We start from the raw sequence: 19,500 nt of genomic DNA on the forward strand, positions 1-19,500 counted from the left end.
TTTAGCTTCCTTTGGGCGTTTATGGACTCATATTTTTGAGCAGATTTTATTAAGCAATGTGGGTAATTGTAGGATGCAGAGTACTTGGTAATGTGTCCAGACACCGTCAGCAATGAGAAAGAATTTTTCACACCTCTGTGTTAAAAAAAATTATGTGTCCTGACCCCATGTAAAATTTTAAATATCCGTGTAATGAGGTTGCAGTAGTAACAAGAAAAACCAAATTGTGTTTTGTTAAAGTTGTTAGTGGTTTTGAGGTTTTACAAAGAAACAGTCTTTACTTTTCATGCATATTCTTTGGAAGAACTTCTAATCCTGAGGAAAAGGTTCATCAGGGAGTTCAGTTTGCTTTTATTTAGCAAATACAATGTGCCGCTGAACCGCACGCGGGATAATGTGAAAGTAAAACTTTCCCTGGTTTCTGCCTGGAGTAGCTCAGAGAGGGGATTGGGGTGGAATGGGGAGGCGGGAAGGTGAGCCCCAAGGAAGCGTGGCGGGCCCAGCCAGAGATCCCCGAAAGCTTCCTGGAGGAGGGGACGCCGGCCTGAAACAGTCAAGGTCCAGGATGCACAAGGTCTGGAGACTTGCTTGTGGGGATGCAGAGAAGCGTGCCTCTAATAAAAACATCACACTGTGTCCTGATAAGCTAGTGGATTGTCACAGCACGTCTCAATGGCCAGAAATTTTCCTAAAATGCTGCTAAGGTCCAACAGAAGAAAATGAAGTTTTCTTGTGGTATTGCATGTTAATGAAAATCTGCAGGTATGCTATGCTCTTAAAGATCTAACCAATTTTTTTAAAGTGGAGTTTTTATAATTTTTAGATTGCCTTAGCAGCAACCGTGCTTTGCTCTAGTTTTAGATTTAGGGATGAACTAACTTGAAAATTGTTCAAATGTTCAAAATTAGAATGGAGAAGGAAATGGCAACCCACTCCAGTGTTCTTGCCCAGAGAATCCCATGGACAGAGGAGCCTGGTGGGCTATAGTCCATGGGATCGAGAAGAAGAGTCGGACACAACTGAAAAACTAACACACACACAAAATTGGAATACCAGTTTCCTCCCCAACACATGTCTGAAAGAAACTGTACATGTTTGATGTAACTCACAACAGACACATCTATGTTTTCCCTCTTAATGTAATCTGTGAATTACTGTGCATTTATTCAAGGCTTAGAAAGGAACACTGCTGCTAAGTCACTTCAGTCGTGTCCGACTCTGTGCGACCCCATAGACAGCAGCCCAACAGGCTCCCCTGTCCCTGGGATTCTCCAGGCAAGAACACTGGAATGGGTTGCCATTTCCTTCTCCAATGCATGAAAGTGAAAAGTGAAAGTGAAGTCACTCAGTTGTATCCGACCCTCAGCGACCCCATGGACTGCAGCCTATCAGGCTCCTCCATCCATGGGATTTTCCAGGCAAGAGTACTGGAGTGGGTGCCATCACCTTCTCCAGAAAGGAACACTACTACTACCTAATTTAGATACATTGTTGGCATTATGTATGAGTTTTCCAGGGTTGCCATAGGAAAATACCACAGACTGCATCGCTTAAACAGTAGGAATCAATTCTTTTCACAGTTGTAGATGTTGGAAATCTAAGACCAAGGTGCTAGCAGGATTGATTTCTCCTGAGCCTGTGTCCTTTGGCTTGCAGATGGCTCTCTTCTGTGTCCTCACATAGCCTTTTCTTTTTTTCCCCTGTGCTTGCACATTCTTGATGTCTCTTCCTTTTCTCATAAGAACACCAGTCATTTTGGACTAGGGCCCCATCCTTATGACTTCATTTACCGTAATTATCTCTTTTTAGGCTCTATCTACAATTATAGTCAAATCAGGGCTTGAGGTTTCAACATAGGCTTTTTGGGGACCACAGTTCAGTCTACAACACGTTAGAACTATGTATGTTAAATTACAGTGGTATGATATATATCACAGAGACTGAAAAATGAAACTAGAAACTTAGAGACTTAGATTTACGTAAAGAAAATACCATGTATACAAGTTTCAAGACACACAAAAAGATTAAGGCAGAATGCACCATATTGAGGTATGGGGAATTACCTTAAATTTTCATAGATGTGACTTACACAAACCTTCCAAAAATTTAGCAATCCAAGAAATGTTTGTCAGTTCCTGTCACAATTAATGAAGTGTATATGTCATAATAGGTTGCCAAGGAAGTTGTCATACACCTCAAGTACTTCCTAGTCATCTTCATCCCTATGAGCATGTTTTGTTTTCAAAGCAAGAAGTCATCATGGGAGATCTTTTTTCTTTATTTTGGGAGGTGGATCCTCCCGCCATTCCTATAAGTTTTACCATTCCAAATCAAGATTATGAATGCCGGAAGGATGACTCTTGTGGGGTAATAGGGAACTTCCTGCTTTGGTATTTTGTCATTATACTGGTCCTGATGTTCTTCTCTCGGGCTTCTATCTGGGTAGGATATGATTTTTCATTTTAAATAATATATATTTAAATAAATTTACTGTATACTAGGGAATTTCCATAAAATAAATTTTACAGTGGTGAAACTAGTTTTTCCAAGTTTGTTTTCTAGTTTTGAAAATAATGCAGTATCATTCTAGAGGATCCAAAAATATAGAAAAGGATGAAGAAAATTTATCTACTGTTTCTTATTTCCTAGAGATAACCACTGTTAACATTTTGGAGTATGTTCTTCTAGTTCTTTTTTTTTTGTATCATAGTATATCTCTCTTCATATCTATTTTTTATCTTAGATGGTTTGCATTATGTTGTATAGATTTTCATATCTTGCTTTTATAAACTTAACATTATGTTGTAATACTTCATCAAATTATTTTCACACAGAAGAAGCACTCTTAATAACTGAATAATTTTGTCTTATGGTTGCACCATAGCAAATCTGCAGTTTTGAGACATTTAGATTGTTCTCAGTTGCTAAGTTCTCCACATGCTAAGTAAGCTGGGATAAAACTTCCCTGCTGGTTAATGACCTCCAAATTCCCTTTGTTACCATGTAATTCTAATCAAAGATTCCAAAGTTGTCATATTTATAGGATACATGTTGTGGGAATGAGGCAGTACATTATTCACACAGAATAAGATCCAGAACTAAACTAAACAGAGCTAAAGCCACCCCTCTGGACCACTACTAGGAGAAGAAAATGCCATCTTGGCCTTCTCTGTGGCTCAGATGGTAACGAATCTTCCTATAATGCGGGAGACCTGGTTTTGATCCCCAGGTTGGGAAGATTGCCTGGAGATGGAAATGGCAACGTACTCCAGTACTCTTGCCTGGAAAATCCTATGGATGGAGGAGCCTGGTAGGCTACAGTTCATGGGGTTGTAAAGAGTCGGACACAACTGAGTGACTTATACTGTCTTTCTTTCTTTCTTTCACCCGCTCCAGTATTCTTACCTGAAGAATTCCATGGACAGAGGAGCCTGGCAGGCTATTGTCCATGGTGTCACAGAGAGCTGGACGTGACTGAACAACTTTCACACACACACACAGGAGTGAGATAGTCCACTTAATCAGAGTTCTGATGCTCCCATATATTATGAGTAACCGAGGTCTTATAAGTCACTGATATGGAATCCTTGCTGGCTATTATTACCAGGCTGATGATTAATAAACCCACTACCATTTAGCCTTACAGCCAGAGCACTGGTCTGGCAATGGTCAGCTAGACTGAGTGCTATATCAGCTCTAGATGGATGGAGAGGAGGAGGCATATTTTGTCTGTGCCAGCTAGATTCCATTATAATAATCAAAGACTATTCTCCACCTCCTCCCCGTAAAAAGAAGTTTTATCTACAGTCTATATGCTTAAGGTAGATATTTTGCCAAAAGAATATTCAGAATACTGATAACTTATACAGGTCTTAGACTCTCTAGCTAACTACATTGAATTTGTCTAGACTGACAAGAAAAGCTACTTTAGAAAATTAATAAAAAATTGAAAATGACTCTTGACAGTTTCATCATGAAGACCATTTGAGAGGTCTAAGCTATTTCTCTGCTCCCATACTTGCACCAGCTTTTCGGAGTCATAGAGCAGCGAGCTTCAAGGACCTCAAATGAGCATATGGTCCAGCCTCCTCTTTGTAGGCAAGGAAGATATCAGTATCCTTCCTTTGTTTGTTTGTTGTTGTTGTTTTTTTCCATCGATAAAGCCCAAAGAGATTAAGTGACTTGTCCAATGTCATGAGTGGTTATGACAGAATAGACCCAGGTTTCCTGCCATATCATTTGTTTGTTTCATGGCATAGTTGAAATGTTGAATTATATCTATTCAGTGCTGATTAAAGTCCATGGGGTCGAAAAGAGTCGGATATGATTGAGCGATTGAACTGAACTAAGTGCTGATTAAAACCTTAATTATCTTAGAGGTTTTGTCTTTCTCTTTATACCCTTATGGCAGCTATAATCCATTCAACTGCTTCTTTTAAAGGGTCCCAGATTTGAAATCTGAGAACCACATGCGAGCTAGTCAAAAAGGATGAAATTTTTCCTTCACTTTGAACTTAATTTTCTCTGCTAAATTATGAACCTTTATTTACAAACCTTGAAGTAATGGTAAAATCATGATGGAAATGTGGTGACAATTATCCTCCAACATAAAGCACTCTGATCTCCTCTGGATTTGCCACCTTTTAAGACACAGGGACGAGGGAGCCTGGTGGGCTGCCGTCTATGGGGTCGTACAGTCGGACACGACTGAAGCGACTTAGAAGCAGCAAGACACATCTACCCTTTGGCTTTCATAGACTATATATGCTATATTTAGTTTATGTGTTTAGTGTTTATTCGGACAGTGCTGGTATTTTTCCAAACAGTACCAGTCCCAGTCCAAGCTCCTCTTTTTGCATATGTGGAAGTGGAGCTTAGAAGGGGTTAAGTGGCTTGGTAAAATCCCAGTGGTAGAAAGGCAGAGCCATAGCCCAGAGCTCCCCACCGTCCTACCCTCCCCTTTGGGGCAGGCACTTCTGCTGTTTTCACTCAACTGAGTCACACCCAGAGACACTTAATAAAATACTTTTGGTAACCATAGTTCATATGATTCCACTTAGCTTGATGTAAAATCTTTCTTTTGATTTTGTGATTGTATTTTGATTTGACACCAACTCAAATATGGAAGCTTTCCATGAAAAGAATATAAACCTAACTTTTTAAAGTTCATAAACTTCTAATATCTTCATAATCATCTCTAAACATTTTACATTTAAAATAAGCCCACCCAAAAACATTCTTCAAAAGGTATCCTTAAAGAGGATTCCACTCAAAATTCTCAGAAAATTATTTCAGTAACTCAAAAAACAAAGAGGTACCTCATTAGAGAAACTTACCAAACTTTGTGAAGATGGAGTATTAAGAAAAGAATGGGCCAAAGATCTCAGACTGCAGTTATAAATACCCAAGTATGGTACTTTTCAATCCAAAGGTAGTTTGGCTTTCTACACAAATTCATTTTTCCCCTAACTGTAGACAGTTTGAAGGATTAGATGGAAAAGAAAAATCAGTTTCAACTCTCAAAGCCGCTATTGCTAACTCTTGTGTGCATTCCTTGGCAGTTCTTCTTTTCATCTTTTTAGCTAAGTTGTGATCATACTGCATATACAAATTTGCATCTTGATTTTAGATTAATATTATAACATTTATTTCCTCATGTTATGACATAGCCTTATTATAATAATTTTTATAACTAGACATGATATGATTATATCATAATTTAACTATTTCTACTTTTGAATCTTGTATTTATATTATCCTAATTACATTGGGAGAATATGTCTATACACTAAACTTTCTTTTGGAGTTTATTTCTCAGTGATAGAGTCCCAGAATTATTATGTGCCAAAAGTGTTATGAGTATTTCTAAAGTACTTGATATATTCTGAAAGAGTTGCTTTGTGTGTGTATTTTTTGGCAAAACAATTTTTAGCATCAAAAAGTGGAATCTTGATCTGAAAAATGGGACAAATATATTTATGGAGTATTGGGGCAGAATATTTGAAATTGGAATTATTCAAAGAAATCAATTTCTGCTGGTTGCCATTTTCACAAGTAATATATTATGCTTGCATTTTGGAGGAATGTTTCTGAAGGATTTAGGAGATAGTAAGTCTATAAATTCATATAAAGATCTTAAAGAATTATCATAATGTGACCTGTAAAATGTCCTTTAAAAAGTAATTTAAAACTAATCCTAGTACTATCATTTTTTTAAGATTGTGTTTTGTGTTAGTTGCTCAGTCGTGTCTGACTGTTTGCAACCCCATAGACTAGCCTTCCAGGCTCCTCGTGGAATTCCTCGTGGAATTCTCTAGATGAGAATACTGGAGTGGGTAGCCATTCCCTTCTCCAGGAGATCTTCCCAACCCAGGGATGAACCCAAGTCTCCCACATTGCAGGCAGATTCTTTACTGTCTGAGTCATTTTTAAATGACATTTAAACAGTATTTCTCTATAATGTCAGTGAGTTCAGGAAAACTTTATAACGTATAGGTTGTCATTGGTCTTATTTTCTCTCAATCTTTTTTCCATTTTGCTGTTCAAAACATTTTGGTAGATCATGCTGTCAAAGCATGGTGTTCTTAATGGGCTGCAGAAGTAGGATCACTATAATAGGAACTCAATAAGTATTTATTGGACCGCACTGACTGCTTAAAATTAGACTGTCAAAGCAAAAATGAGTGAAAAACGACCAACTGAGATCACTATTACTAATCTGTATTTCTGAAATAGATGTCTGAGAAGAAAAAGGATGAAGACAATGGGACAAGTACTTCACCAAGTAAAGGTAAGAGCCAGTACTTATTTGATGTTGGACTATGATGAAAAAAAAATGTGTTGGGTGTGGAAAGCAGACAACAGAGATAAACAGTCAAGAGCATTATAGAGCCTCCCCAGACCTCTGGTGGCCCATGAATGAGCACTTTGCTTTGGTGCAGAAGGACAGCTTAGCTACTTCAGCAGAGCTGCTAGAGGCTATGCATTACTGGTAGGTAGAGCTCGAGCTGTCTTTTCATTTCTCAGCATTCTCCCATCACACAGCTTGCCTTTCACACATAATTATTGCTAGTGTTTCTGGAAGACTATGAGCTATACATGACATCTTTTTGAATAACTTATAACCAGTGGTGGAGAAGGAAATGGCAACCCACTCCAGTACTCTTGCCTGGAAAATCCCATGGACAGAGGAGCCTGGTAGGCTACAGTCCATGGGGTCGCAAAGAGTCAGGCACGACTGAGCGACTTCACTTCACTCACTTCATACTTTCTCACTGGAGAAGGAAATGGCAACCCACTCCAGTGTTCTTGCCTGGAGAATCCCATGGACAGAGGAGCCTGGCAGGCCACAGTCTGTGGGGTTGAAGAGAGTCAGACACAACTGGAGTGACTAAGCACGCACAAGCAGTGGTGTGCTGATAAGTCTTTAACAACTGGCTCTCCAAAAATGTGTGTGGTATATATCATTCAAAATTTTACTAGTATAAAGTATGTATATCAGATAATTTACAAATAATAAAATATATAATATACTTTATGGTGAATTCCATATAGACCACTGATTCTCACAAAGTACTTCTTTGATTTTGGCCACTTTCAGCCTTAGCCAACCTATAGTTACAACAGATAAATGGGTTTAGTCCCAATATGACTAAGGAATAGGACAAAAGAAACAGAAAGAGGTATGTTGGAACTTAACTTGGTTGTTAATGATGTGAGTGACTTCTTTGCTGAGCTAGATAATAGTTTTAGAATACTCTGGAAGAATATTTCCTCATTTTTGGTGCTGTTCACATTATAGCAGCTGCAGGCATGATACTTTTAAATGTTATCTGCATCAGTAACATATTCTCCACTACTTTGCATTGTGTGCCAAGTTGCTTCAGTCGTGTCCGACTCTTTGTGACCCCATGGACTGTAGCCCACCAGGCTCCTCTATCCATTGGATTCTCCAGGCAAGAATACCAGAGTGGGCTGCCATTTCCTCCTCCAGGGGATCTTCCCAACCCAGGGATTGAACCTAGGTCTCTTAAATCGCCTGCATTGGTAGGCAGGTTCTTTACCACTAGTGCCACCTGGGAAGCCTGTCTAGACGATCTACAGAACCTGTCTAGACAAATCTACATAAATGAAGACCTGATTCTTAGTGCTTGTTGATTTTTATCCCATCAAAACTACTTTCAGGTTACCAACATAATGTCTGGAGAAGGAAATGGCAACCCACTCCAGTATTCTTGCCTGGAGAATCCCAGGGATGGGGGAGCCCGGTCGGCTGCCGTCTATGGGGTCGCACAGAGTTGGACACGACTGAAGTGACTTAGCAGCAGCAGCAGCAGCAGCAGCAGCAGCAGCAGCAGCAACATAATATCACTGAACATGGGAGTTAGGAAGAGATGTATACCAGCGCATCATTACATAGTATTTTTAATATCCAGAAAGAACAGACATAAACAGTAGCTTCAAGAGCAAACCTCATAATGAAGTGTAGTAAAATAATTAAGGAAGTGATGAGTTTTGAGTATTTACTATATTTATTTGTAGCAAATTGATTTAGTGGTAAGCATGTATAATTTAATTTTTACTAATGGCTACATTTAACAGCCGTCTCGCAAAGTTCTGGAAAGTTTATCATTTCTTGTGAGCTGGCTGGTATGAGCCAAGTCCAGTACACCAGTGTATACAGAGAAAATCCTTTTTCATTTTCTGCTACCCAAATCACATTCATATACACACTTCAATCTGTCCAGTGGCTAGGACTCTGATCTTTCAATACGAGGGTCCTTGGTTTGATCCCTGGTTGGGGAACTAGATCCCACCTGCCACAACTAAGACCCTGTGCAGCCAAATAAGTAAATAAAAATATATTAAAAAAAAAAAAAAACCATCAAGGCAAAAGTTAAAAGGGTCCTCCTCAGAAAGGTTTGGAGACCTTTCCGTTGATATTATTTCAAGGGTCCATGAAACTTCAAAGGTAATATGTCAAGCATCTGTTTGATCCTTTTGGTTTTTAGGAGTTTGGGTATGGCACTGGAAAATGAAGTCAGCTGCCAACACTTGCAAATGAGTGGGGAAAAGTGGTGGCTTGGCAAATGGCAGCAAAGAGTGAGCCACACCATAGGCTTCCTTTTTAGTTAAGATGAGGTTATAGTAACCAAAAATGTGCCTAACTTGTTGATTTCTTTCATTGTTGTTAGAAAGCAAAGATATTTCCAATAAGCGGCGAGGCAAAGAGGGTGCCTGGGATTCTTTGCAAATGATGAAAAAACCAAAGCAGAGCCAACTTACCCCTGTAACTGACTCAGAAGTGGCTTTGGTCAATGCCTGTCTTGAACAAAGACGAGCAAGGCGCTATTCTGAATTCAGTCAAGTGAATCGGACCCAACATGACAGTGATACAACTGAGTGTGACAGTGAAGAATCTAACTCTGGAGCCTCCTCATGGAAGGAGAGTGAAAGTGAACCCCACCCATCACCAGCCAGTATTAAGAAGAGAAAAACAACTCAGAGGCAAAGGAATATGGGAGGTTACCAAATCAGGGAAAGGCCCTGCCTCCACTGCAAAGCCATGAGAACCAATGAATGGCTAACTCGCCATTTCCTTCAAAATGCTTCAGTAACAAGCTCAATGAAGGGAGATGAAAATTTTGGACTTGATATTAAGACAAAATTCAGTAAATTTTGAATTTTATCAAGTCCTTACCTCACTTGAAGCCAAATGAAAGAGATGAATAAAACATGAAAAGTCACCAGAGGTCTAGATGAGGAGGCTTTTACAATAAAGTCTCTCTACTAACAACAAAAACATTCTTGGAACCCAAGAGGTAAAATTTCAGATAATTCTTTGTCCAAAAACAGGCCAGTGAATTTGTTTATGGCACCGCTGAAGCATCAGAGATCTGTATCCACTATGATTTTTTTTATGCAAAAGAGCACAAGACAGATATTTTATGCCTTGAGTGTATGTATTTTGTTAATGTCTGTAATACAAATAAGGAAGGTCTTTGAAAATATATTTATGTTTAGAAACCACTTAAATTTATTCATATGTTTTGATTATCCAGTTGACTGAATGAATTAGGGAATGTTGGTTGGAATAGAATTGGCCCCAATTCCCCAGATCCATATTTACAGGTGAGTCTACCTGAGTTGTATATTTTTTTGGCAGCACAGCTTGTAGATCAGTTCCCCGACTGGGGATTGGACCTGGGCCCTCAGCAGTGAGAGCATGGCATCCTAACCATAGAGTCCTAACCACTGGACCACCAGGGAATTCCCTACATGAGCTGTATTGTTGCATATGTGTCAGCTTGGGGCTGGTGACAAGGAGCTGGAATGAGGCCTGATTCCTACAGTAGACCAGAAGGACAGCTGAGCCATGGGCTATCCTCGCTTATTGCAACTGGGGAGAGAAATCAAGCTCAACTCCAAATCAGCAAATTCAAGTGGGGGTTTGTAGCCAAGGGAAGAGTATCAGTGGATGGGATAGAAAATTCCTACAAGGAACCACCAGAGGTAGGAGAATTTGTGCTAAACTGACCTAGCATGATTCTTGCAAAAGGCAGACCAAGGACTTATACATCAAAAGTGGAGGATGAGGAACTGATCAGATGTCAAGGGTGATCAGACATCAAGGGTGGGAAACACTAAATTTACTTAACAGAATTCTTGCAAAAACTGGTCTGGGCAGCCAAAGGCAGGATGGGCACCAAGGGTGAGATCAGGGTAAGAAGAAGGCTCAGAGGAGACTAACTAGAATTTGTCAAAGAAAGAGTCTTTACTGAAAGTGAGTCTCAATCCAGATATACTTGGGCTAAGTTTTCCAGTTAGGTGGGGACCCCAGTGTGGGGCCGGGAATTCAAGCAGAGATGGTAGATAGTTGGCCATTCGGGAGGATGGCAGAACTCCAACTGGGATACAAAATAAGACCCAGATCCCAGAGAAGAGTCTGGCAAAGACAAGCCACAAGGGCTCTGCTCACTTAAGAAGGGCTTAAGTGTTCAGGAAAGATTTGGATACCACATTGATAAAGACTGCAGCTTAATACCAAGAACTGAGCCTTTTATGGGGTATTGGGAGAGATACAACAGAGCTATGACTGTGGACTTGGAGGTTACTCCTGATGACTTCAGGTTCCTTAACTGATGCCAACAAGGAGACCAGGGAGGCGATGTGGGAGCCCCAGCCATTGGAGCTAGGCCCCTGGAATCCAGGACATGGGGTGTCATTTCTGAGCTTTTTTGTAGAGACTGCCTTAACCATATTTCCTCAGGGTTCGAATTGGTCTGAGGCTGCAAGTGAAAAGCAGGACAGCTTCAAGATTTGACCTGGGCATCAACCTTTTCCACAAAGACTTCCTTTACTTCTTGATATCGTCCTCCACTTTGTCCCCTCAGGTGTAACCTGTGCCCTCCCTTATGCTCCAACGTACCTTGAAATGTTCTCTATCTCAGCACCTGTAACATTTTTTTTTTTAAGGGAAATTGGGGGCTCTTAGGTAATGAGGTTTTAAATTTTTTTAAAATTTATTTTTGGCTGTGCTGAGTCTTTGTTGCTATGTGTGGGCTTTTCTCTAGTTGCAGCGAGTGGGGGCTATTCTCTAGTTGTGGTGCATGGGTTTCCCGTGGTGGCTTCTCTTACCGCAGAGCACAGTCTCTCAGGCATGCAGGCTTTAGTAGTTGTGGCTCACAGGCTTAGTTGCCTTGTGGCACGTGGCATCTTTCTGGACCAGTGGTCGAATCTGTGTCCCCTGCATTGGTAGGTGGATTCTTAAGCAATGGACCACCAGGGAAGTTCATCACTCTTAGCATTTTAATGCCTGTATTTATTTGCAAGACCCTCTGTCATTTATATATATGTCCCTGGGTTGGGAAGATAAATATATATATATATAACATATATATATACACATATATACACACACATACATATATATACACATATACATATATATACATATACATATACATGTACATATATATATATATGTAACTTTAAAGGTACAGTCCATGACTTATCTTTGTATCTCTCTGACCCTGCACAGTGCCAAACAACATGATAGATAAATAATTTAGTTGAATTAATATGCAAAGGAATTCATGAATGCAAAAAAGAGAAACTGAGGAATGTAGAGGCAAAGAAAGCAGAGGAGCCAATACCTAAAATTTAGTGAATGATTCTGATATTTCTAACTTGATATGATCAAGATGCTTGTTACCTTGTTTATTTAAATAGCACCCAAATAATCAAACCCCAAGTACCAAAAACAAATGAAAAAATAAAAGGCTCAAAATATAGTAGTGAGTTGCGGGAGCAGGATTTAAATCTGAGTCATCTGACTTTGGAATTTGGGCTCTTAATTACTGTGGTCTTAACCACTATTCTCTGAAGCTGGAAAATCCTGATTTCAAGGTAAGTCAATTACCACCTCCTACACAGCCATAAGTGATTTTTAAAAAAAGCGTTAGTCACTCAGTTGTGTCTGACTCTTAGCGACCCATAGACTATAGCCTGCCAGGTTCCTCTGTCCATGGGTTTCTTCAGGCAAGAATACTGGACTGGGTTGCCATTCGCTTCCTAACCCAAGGATCGAACCCAGATCTCCTGCATTGCAGGTGGGTTTTTGACCAATCCGTCTGAGTTTCCCTGATAGCCCAGTTGGTAAAGAATCTGCTTGCAATGCAGGAGACTCCAGGTTGATTCCTGGGTTGGGAAGATCCCCTAGAGAAGGGATAGGCTACCCACTCCAGTATTCTTGGGCTTCCCTGTGGCTCAGCTGGTAAAGAATCTGCCTGCAATACAGGAGACCTGGGTTCGATCCCTGGGTTGGGAGAGGCTACCCGCTCCAGTATTCTGGCCTGGAGAATTCATAGTCCATGGGGTCTCAAGGAGTCAGACACGACTGAGAGACTTTCACTTCACTTTCACTGGGCCACCAGGGAAGCCCCATATCCAAGCTGATATAATCTCATCAGGAAAAGGAGGACAATGACAATTTTCCAGATAATAGAGTAAGTGACCATGCCCCAAATGTTTTGCTTGTGGATCCAAAAATATAACTGATGAACTACTATCCAAAAAGTCATTTATATCAAAGATTGCTACTTTTCATGGTCTCAGGTCAAAGTTGGGGGTGAGTGATGGCTGTATATTGGAAGAAGGAATCATGGACAAGTTAAATCAGGGGTTATAAATATGAAGGAGTTAGTCAGGATAGTTTGTAAGTACATTAAACCCAAAGCAGAGACCAAAAATAGCTGGAAGGACAGCCAAAGCCAAGGAGAGAAATACACTGAATCAAAGGAATAAGGCAAGGACAAGGACATGGAAGGGTGAGGAGCAAAAGCATGGCCAGGCTCACTGGAACTGTATTAATAAGTGAGGTATAGAACATGTGAAGTGGGAGAGAGTTCATGAAACTAAGGTTGCAAATACTAGTTTTGGCTTGGTGTTGATTGTACGCAGAGCCTGTGTGAGCTGTCAGGGTGTCCCTTGGGCTCTATAACAGTCCCTTCTTCAGTCTGTCCTTGCTGAATGGGATAAATTTAGCCACATCTGGTTTTTATGGTAGAAGGTTGTAACCTGTTCGGGTGGCTTGCTTGTGGGGAGGCATGGAATTCTTGGGCTTACTTCCTATCTGTTGCCCATCATTGCAACTAAATGACCAGAACTGACCTTTGTAGGAATGTCCACCTACATCAAGCATCACAACTCTTGTTAGGAACGGTGAAGGAGGGAACTATGGGATTCATTGAAGATTCTAACTGGGATAGATATAGTGAAAAATGATAGCATACACACAGGAGATGTTTGGAGAGAGGTTGGGGAGTAGGGGAACTGGAAAGTATGGCTACACTAGGTAGTCTCAAACTCTGAACCTCTCTGTCTTTCAAAGACCGGATGTTGTGGTTTGGGTGGGAGGGGAAACAAGCCAGTAGGTTAAACCAATAATAACAGCAACAGTAATAATACTGATCACAGATGACATTTAGAGAGTGTTTGCTATATGCCAGGCATTAAGTAAGCATTTTATAAGGATTAGTTTACCCTTCGCAAGCCTGCATCCAGTTTTATGGATGATATAACCGAGGTTCAGGGAAATCAAATGATATACCCAAGATCATGTAGCTGGTGAGTGTCTTGGATTTTGTCTGATCCCAAAGATTTTGTTTTTATGGTGGTGATAACATATTACCCATGTTCTTAATGGAGAGCAATTAGATAAGAACTTGAGAGACGAGACACCAAATACCAAACTGAGTCCAGAGACTAGAGAAGGACTGTTCATGGAAAATGGAGCCAAGAGCCAGAAATTGAGCTGAGACAGGAGCGATTAAGTGAAGTAGGATACGGCTCACACTGTTGAGTGGAGAGGCCTGACAGCATCATCTTGTCTCACCTGCAGTGGGTAAGCCTGGATGACTATCAGTAGATCAGGCAAAAACTCAGGGTAGACTTTTGAAAAAAGAAGGGAAATAGAAACTTAGCTGGAAGGGTAGATGAAGGTAGGAATGAGCTTTTTAGTGAATGTTGAGAAACAGGAGGCAGTAGTGACTAGAGCAGCGAGGTTCATGGGCAAGGATTTGAGAGAAGAATGGGGGGAGAAAATCAGATAGCTACAGTTCCTTCTATTATTACTGACCCTCCTATCTCAGGTCCCCAAAAGGGTCCTCCTGCCTTGTGTCATTGGAACCAACAGAATGAGGCTGAGCTGGGTTCAGAAGTAGAGGGACGCTGTGCTCTCCCGTCAAAGAATGGAGAGGTGGCAACTCGTGCCTCTGGAGTCCACACACTTCCCAAGAGGCCCTGGGCGGGGCTGCACCGAGGGATCTTGTCAGCAGTGATGGGGCGGAGATCTTGCAGCGTGGGTACGGCTGCTGTGCGCCAAGCTCCAGGTTGCACTGCCGGGAGCAGGGGGTCTGCACACGGCCCACTCTGCCGCCATCTTGAATTGCAGTGTTGGGAGCAGAGCTTCTGCACAGGGCCAGCCGAGCTGAGGTGTCCGAGCAGCCATTTTTCATAGAAACTCTCGGCTGAAGTGATGCGTGCGAGGCAGCACTCCATGAGCAAGTGAAACTAGACAAAGCACAAAGGAAAGGAAAGACGTGGGGGAAAAAAAGGTTACACTTTATTACCAAGATTTTATTTTTATTTTCTAGGAATTTTTAACGGGCTTTTCTGGTGACATCACCACTCACCCAGTTCTCTCACAAAAGAATACTATCTCCCAACAGATTCTAGGGTGCATGCGAGCTTCCTAAGTCGCTTTGGTCCTGTCTGACTCTTTGCGCCCCTATGAACCATATCCCGCCAGGCTCCTCTGTCCATGGGATTACCCCGGCAAGAATACTGGAGTCGGTTGCCATTTCCTCCTCCAGGGAATCTTCCCCACCCAGGGTTTGAACCCGTGTCTTTGATGTCTCCTGCATTGGCATGTGGGTTCTTTTCCACTAGTGCCACCAGATTCTAGGGTAGTGTTTCCAAAACAGTGACCCATTAATAGATTATGAAATTAATTTAGTTGGTAGTAACTAACGTTTATTAAAAAATAAACAAAATAAGGATAAGTATTGTTTTTGTTTCAGTGTGTGTACCAAGTTGCAATCACTGTAAAATGATTGGATATTTCTATCCTCTGGTAGGATAGAAAATAAAAGCCACCGCTCTGGAATAGTTTTTTTTTTGGTCAATTTTCTGTATTTGCCAGCTATTCCACTAAGTCAGTGGAGGCAGGTGTCACTCTACGCATTCGTGGTTGTTGTATGCTAGTAATTAGTAAATCTTCACTTACCCTATAGGATGGACCGACTGTCTAGATTAGTGAAAAGCTTGAATTAAATTATACGACTTTGAAAGAACTTGAGATTTATTATTTTCAAATAGAGTAAGTGAAAGCAAGCTAACCAACTGTTGCTTGGTACACTGGGGTGGATTTTGCCTTGGTGAATAAACAGGAGTAATTTGTAATTGACATTTCAAAGAAGCCTTAGAAACAGGCCAGCCTTTGTTTAAATCATAATTACCCTGTTTGTATGTAAAAGGATACTTCTAAAGCTTTTCAAAACAACTGGTTCTTTTAAGTAGATAATTATTCCCTTTCCAATCTTGTTTATACTATTCAGAATTGCAGTGAACTCTTTTTTTTTCCATAGATAGTACAAAGGTTAACTTCAGCCAGCCCTTCCTCAAATTATCACAAATTCCCAATTAGTGAATTCTAAACAGGGTTTCCCCTGTAACAATATACCAAAGACTTGTATGATGTGTTCTTTATTGCTTTGAATAACATCTGACAAGTTTCCAAGTACCAGGCCACCTGGATATTCTCTATCTGTCAGGAACATGTGGTCACAGAGGTGCACTGGAGGGTAAGAGGAAATACAAATCAGGCGCAAACATGCAGGGCAGTAAAGGAGACAAAAGGGAGAAAAGGCCCCTTCTCTCTGTCTATTTCTTTCCAGTATCTAATATATACCAACTGAAGTGTTCATTTGTAGGCACTTTATAGTGTAAAGAAGAGTTGCAATTTATATCTAAATTTAACAAAGCTACAGATGGAAATAGAAAACTAAACCTTTTTGTATGCATTCCGGCAGTTATTAGAGGGGGTTCAAGAGAAGCTGGCAGAGAAAGCACATATTACAAAAAAATTATACTTTTCTTTTTTTGTAAAACTTATCCCTCACTGCAGATTTCCACTTAGTGTGCAAAAGGAAATGCATGAAATACTTAAAATTTTTATAATCCCAGACAATCCGGTTTTCTAGTTCTTATCTTTTATCTTCTGAGCTTGGCCTCTTTCATAGGCAGATCCTCGGTCTGCCTGATTACAGGGGCCTGTTGTCTGTAATTGTCTTTGTTTATTAGGGCCCTCTGTCACCATGAAGTTTTCGTGTGTTCAAAATCTTGATTTAGCAGTGAGAACATCAGGCAGGGAGCCAACTCTGCTACTAATTAGTGTAAATCAAAAGGGGGAAGCAGGGAGATAAAAACCAGGTCCCCGTGGAAGGGGCTGCAGCCAGGGTTAGTAAGACTGATGTGGCAGGTCAGAGAGTTGAATGAGACAAAAGGCCTTAGAGAAATGCGACTTAGGGCCAGAGTCTTTTGTGTCTTTTCTTTGATTGCACCCCTTCAGATACAGCAAGAGTCTGTGGTAGCCTCCACTGATTGTTCTCCTTCTCCTTCTGTTAGCAGCTTCCCATTTTGTCCCTTTCTTCCCCTTCCCTCATAGGACTTAGGTCCCAGCTGGTCTAAGTCAATTAAGGTGGTTCCATTCCACTTGTCACCGAGTGGCATGTGACCTAATTCTGGAAAGGGACACTTGCTAGTGGGGACATTCTGGGAAAAGCTTCTTTGGTCTTAGAAAAGGCAAAATGGTCCCTTTCTGTTTAGCAGATGAAATTGTCACTTCAACTGTGACAGCTACCTGTTTCCATAAGGACATTAGTCTAAACATATTGGAGTGAGACTATGGAAAACCTAGATCCTGAGCTGCTAAATTACATTCTGGAAACATCCTACTTTTGGACTTCTTGTTGGGCAAGAAATTTTCCCTTAAACATTTTAAGTTGGCTTTTCTTGCAGCTGTTTTGGAGTCTTAGTCATCTTTTTCCTCTATAACTTTTAGAACAACTCCTTTTGCCTATTATAAAGTGCTCAGACATTAAATAAATGCTAAATAAGACATGTACTCCTTTGATGGAGCCTGTGGTGGTGTTAGTAAGAGCAGTTAATAGCTGAGAAAAGATCTTTATAAATGTTGTGGGTTTTTTGAGTTGACTGTTTCATCCCTGTTCTTTTCCATCAGTTTCCTCCCACCCCCGCCCTGATTCTCATGCATGTTGTTACAGTGTGATCCTGCCTGTTTCCACCCCTTCATCTTACCCAGGTATTGATTTCAGTAGAACTTTCTTCCAACCAAAATTCCTTCCTGAGAATTTGGAATTGGGAACAGGAAAGAGATCAGTCTCTTTAGGTGACTGGACTTAGAGCAAGTTTTCACATTTCCCTTTATGTAGATTGGAAACCAGGGAAAGTAGGTTGCAACAAGAACAAAAGAATGACACAGAGAAGGGCAGAGAGATGCAATGGAAAGTTCTGATGGTTTTCAAGTCTCTGGTTCCAGTTAATTCCCAAGGTTCATCTGTTTGCCCACTTAGAGGCATCATGACACTTCTCTAGCTGAATCTTATAAGTTCCCCTTTTTGCTTATGTTAACTTGAGTGAATTTCTTTTACTAGAGACTAAAAGAATCCTTAAAATAGTGGTATGCTGGTAAATGTTTAACAATTGTTTTTGTTAAAAGCCTTGATTTTGTAGCACTTGCTGATTTCTATGATATAAATACTCCCACTGTAGCTTATTTCAAATTACCTAGCCACCTTCCCACACTTGATTGCTCTGCCTGAAACACCAGTCACCAAGTCTTCAAATATTGGTCTCTTCAAATGTTGAACTGCCCCTCAATTTTAAGACCAATTTCAAAGCTCACTCCTCTAACATTTCCTGTGGATCTCCCAGGAAAGTTGGGTTCCCATAGTTGAGACCCCTATGTGTGTATGTATAGCCCATCTTGTTGTCATGAACCCCCAATCTTTCCTCTCATAGGTTTGATGTTCAAAAACTGGAATTTTTGGACAATGTGCATTGACACTCCTAAACCCCAGAACTTGGATTTTTGTACTTGAGCTCATGAAAGAACATTTCAGATGCATTGTTTAGGTTCAGTGATTTCAATATCTTGGTGCACTGGTAATTTGTACACCTATTTGAATAGTTACTCCTTGACATTTATACATGAAAAAATGAATGTGTTGATGTTAGTGATAAGAAGAGTATATCATAAATTTAGTTCATGAGACAAAGCTGGAAATCACTGGACACATTTGAAGGGGTATGTTTTAGCATCAGTTAGTCCAGTCTAGGGGTTAAGCGTGTTGACTTTGCTTATTTGTGGGAAAAAAAAAAATCAGAATTAAAGAACACATATAAGGTGCTGGAAAATATATTCTTGAAGACTATATTCTGAAAGGTGATGTGATCTAATTCCTTATATGAGAATTGAGTCCAGATGGAACAAAATTGAAAGACAAAACAAGAAAACTACAAAAGTACTAGAAAAACACACCAATAAAAAGTTTCCTAATCTCAAGTAGGGAAGACTTTTCCAAGCACAATACAAAGTCTAGACGCCTTAAGACAGAAGACAGATACTTGGACTGAATAAACCTATTTAAACTTTCATAGAGAGAGAGAGAGAGAGAGAGAGAATTGGAAAAAAAGAAAAAAAAACTCAATAAATAAAATGAAAAGACAAACTGGGAAAATTTTTGTAAGAAAATTAGGGCAGATCTTAATATCCCAAATATATAAAGAGTTTTAAAAATAAGATAAAGTCAAACAAGTTAGTAGAAAAATGGTCAAAGTATATGAATAGAAAGTTCATAGATGAGGAATGCCAAATGACAAAAAAAAAGTACACAAAAAGTTGTTCAACCTCACAAA

At 40.2% G+C, this 19,500-nt stretch overlaps 1 protein-coding gene across 1 annotated transcript; it reads left to right on the forward strand.

Moving 5' to 3' along the window:
- Positions 1-2,259: 2,259 nt before the first annotated feature.
- SSMEM1 (serine rich single-pass membrane protein 1) lies at positions 2,260-9,682 on the forward strand. Its single transcript, XM_069588833.1, has 3 exons — positions 2,260-2,442; positions 6,736-6,790; positions 9,195-9,682. The coding sequence occupies exons 1-3, from the start codon at positions 2,260-2,262 to the stop codon at positions 9,680-9,682; spliced, it is 726 nt and encodes a 241-aa protein (XP_069444934.1).
- The last annotated feature ends 9,818 nt before the right edge of the window (positions 9,683-19,500 follow it).

This window comes from Ovis canadensis, chromosome 4 (assembly GCF_042477335.2).
Source record: "Ovis canadensis isolate MfBH-ARS-UI-01 breed Bighorn chromosome 4, ARS-UI_OviCan_v2, whole genome shotgun sequence".
NCBI lineage: Eukaryota > Metazoa > Chordata > Mammalia > Artiodactyla > Bovidae > Ovis > Ovis canadensis.

What these genes read in the sequence shown, in the direction of transcription:
- SSMEM1 (XM_069588833.1), top strand. Translation starts at nt 2,260, where the DNA reads ATGGGAGATCTTTTTTCTTTATTTTGGGAGGTGGATCCTCCCGCCATT. An exon ending in TCTCTCGGGCTTCTATCTGG is followed by an intron (nt 2,443 to 6,735) that starts GTAGGATATGAT and finishes TTTCTGAAATAG; the next exon opens with ATGTCTGAGAAGAAAAAGGA. An exon ending in AAGTACTTCACCAAGTAAAG is followed by an intron (nt 6,791 to 9,194) that starts GTAAGAGCCAGT and finishes CATTGTTGTTAG; the next exon opens with AAAGCAAAGATATTTCCAAT.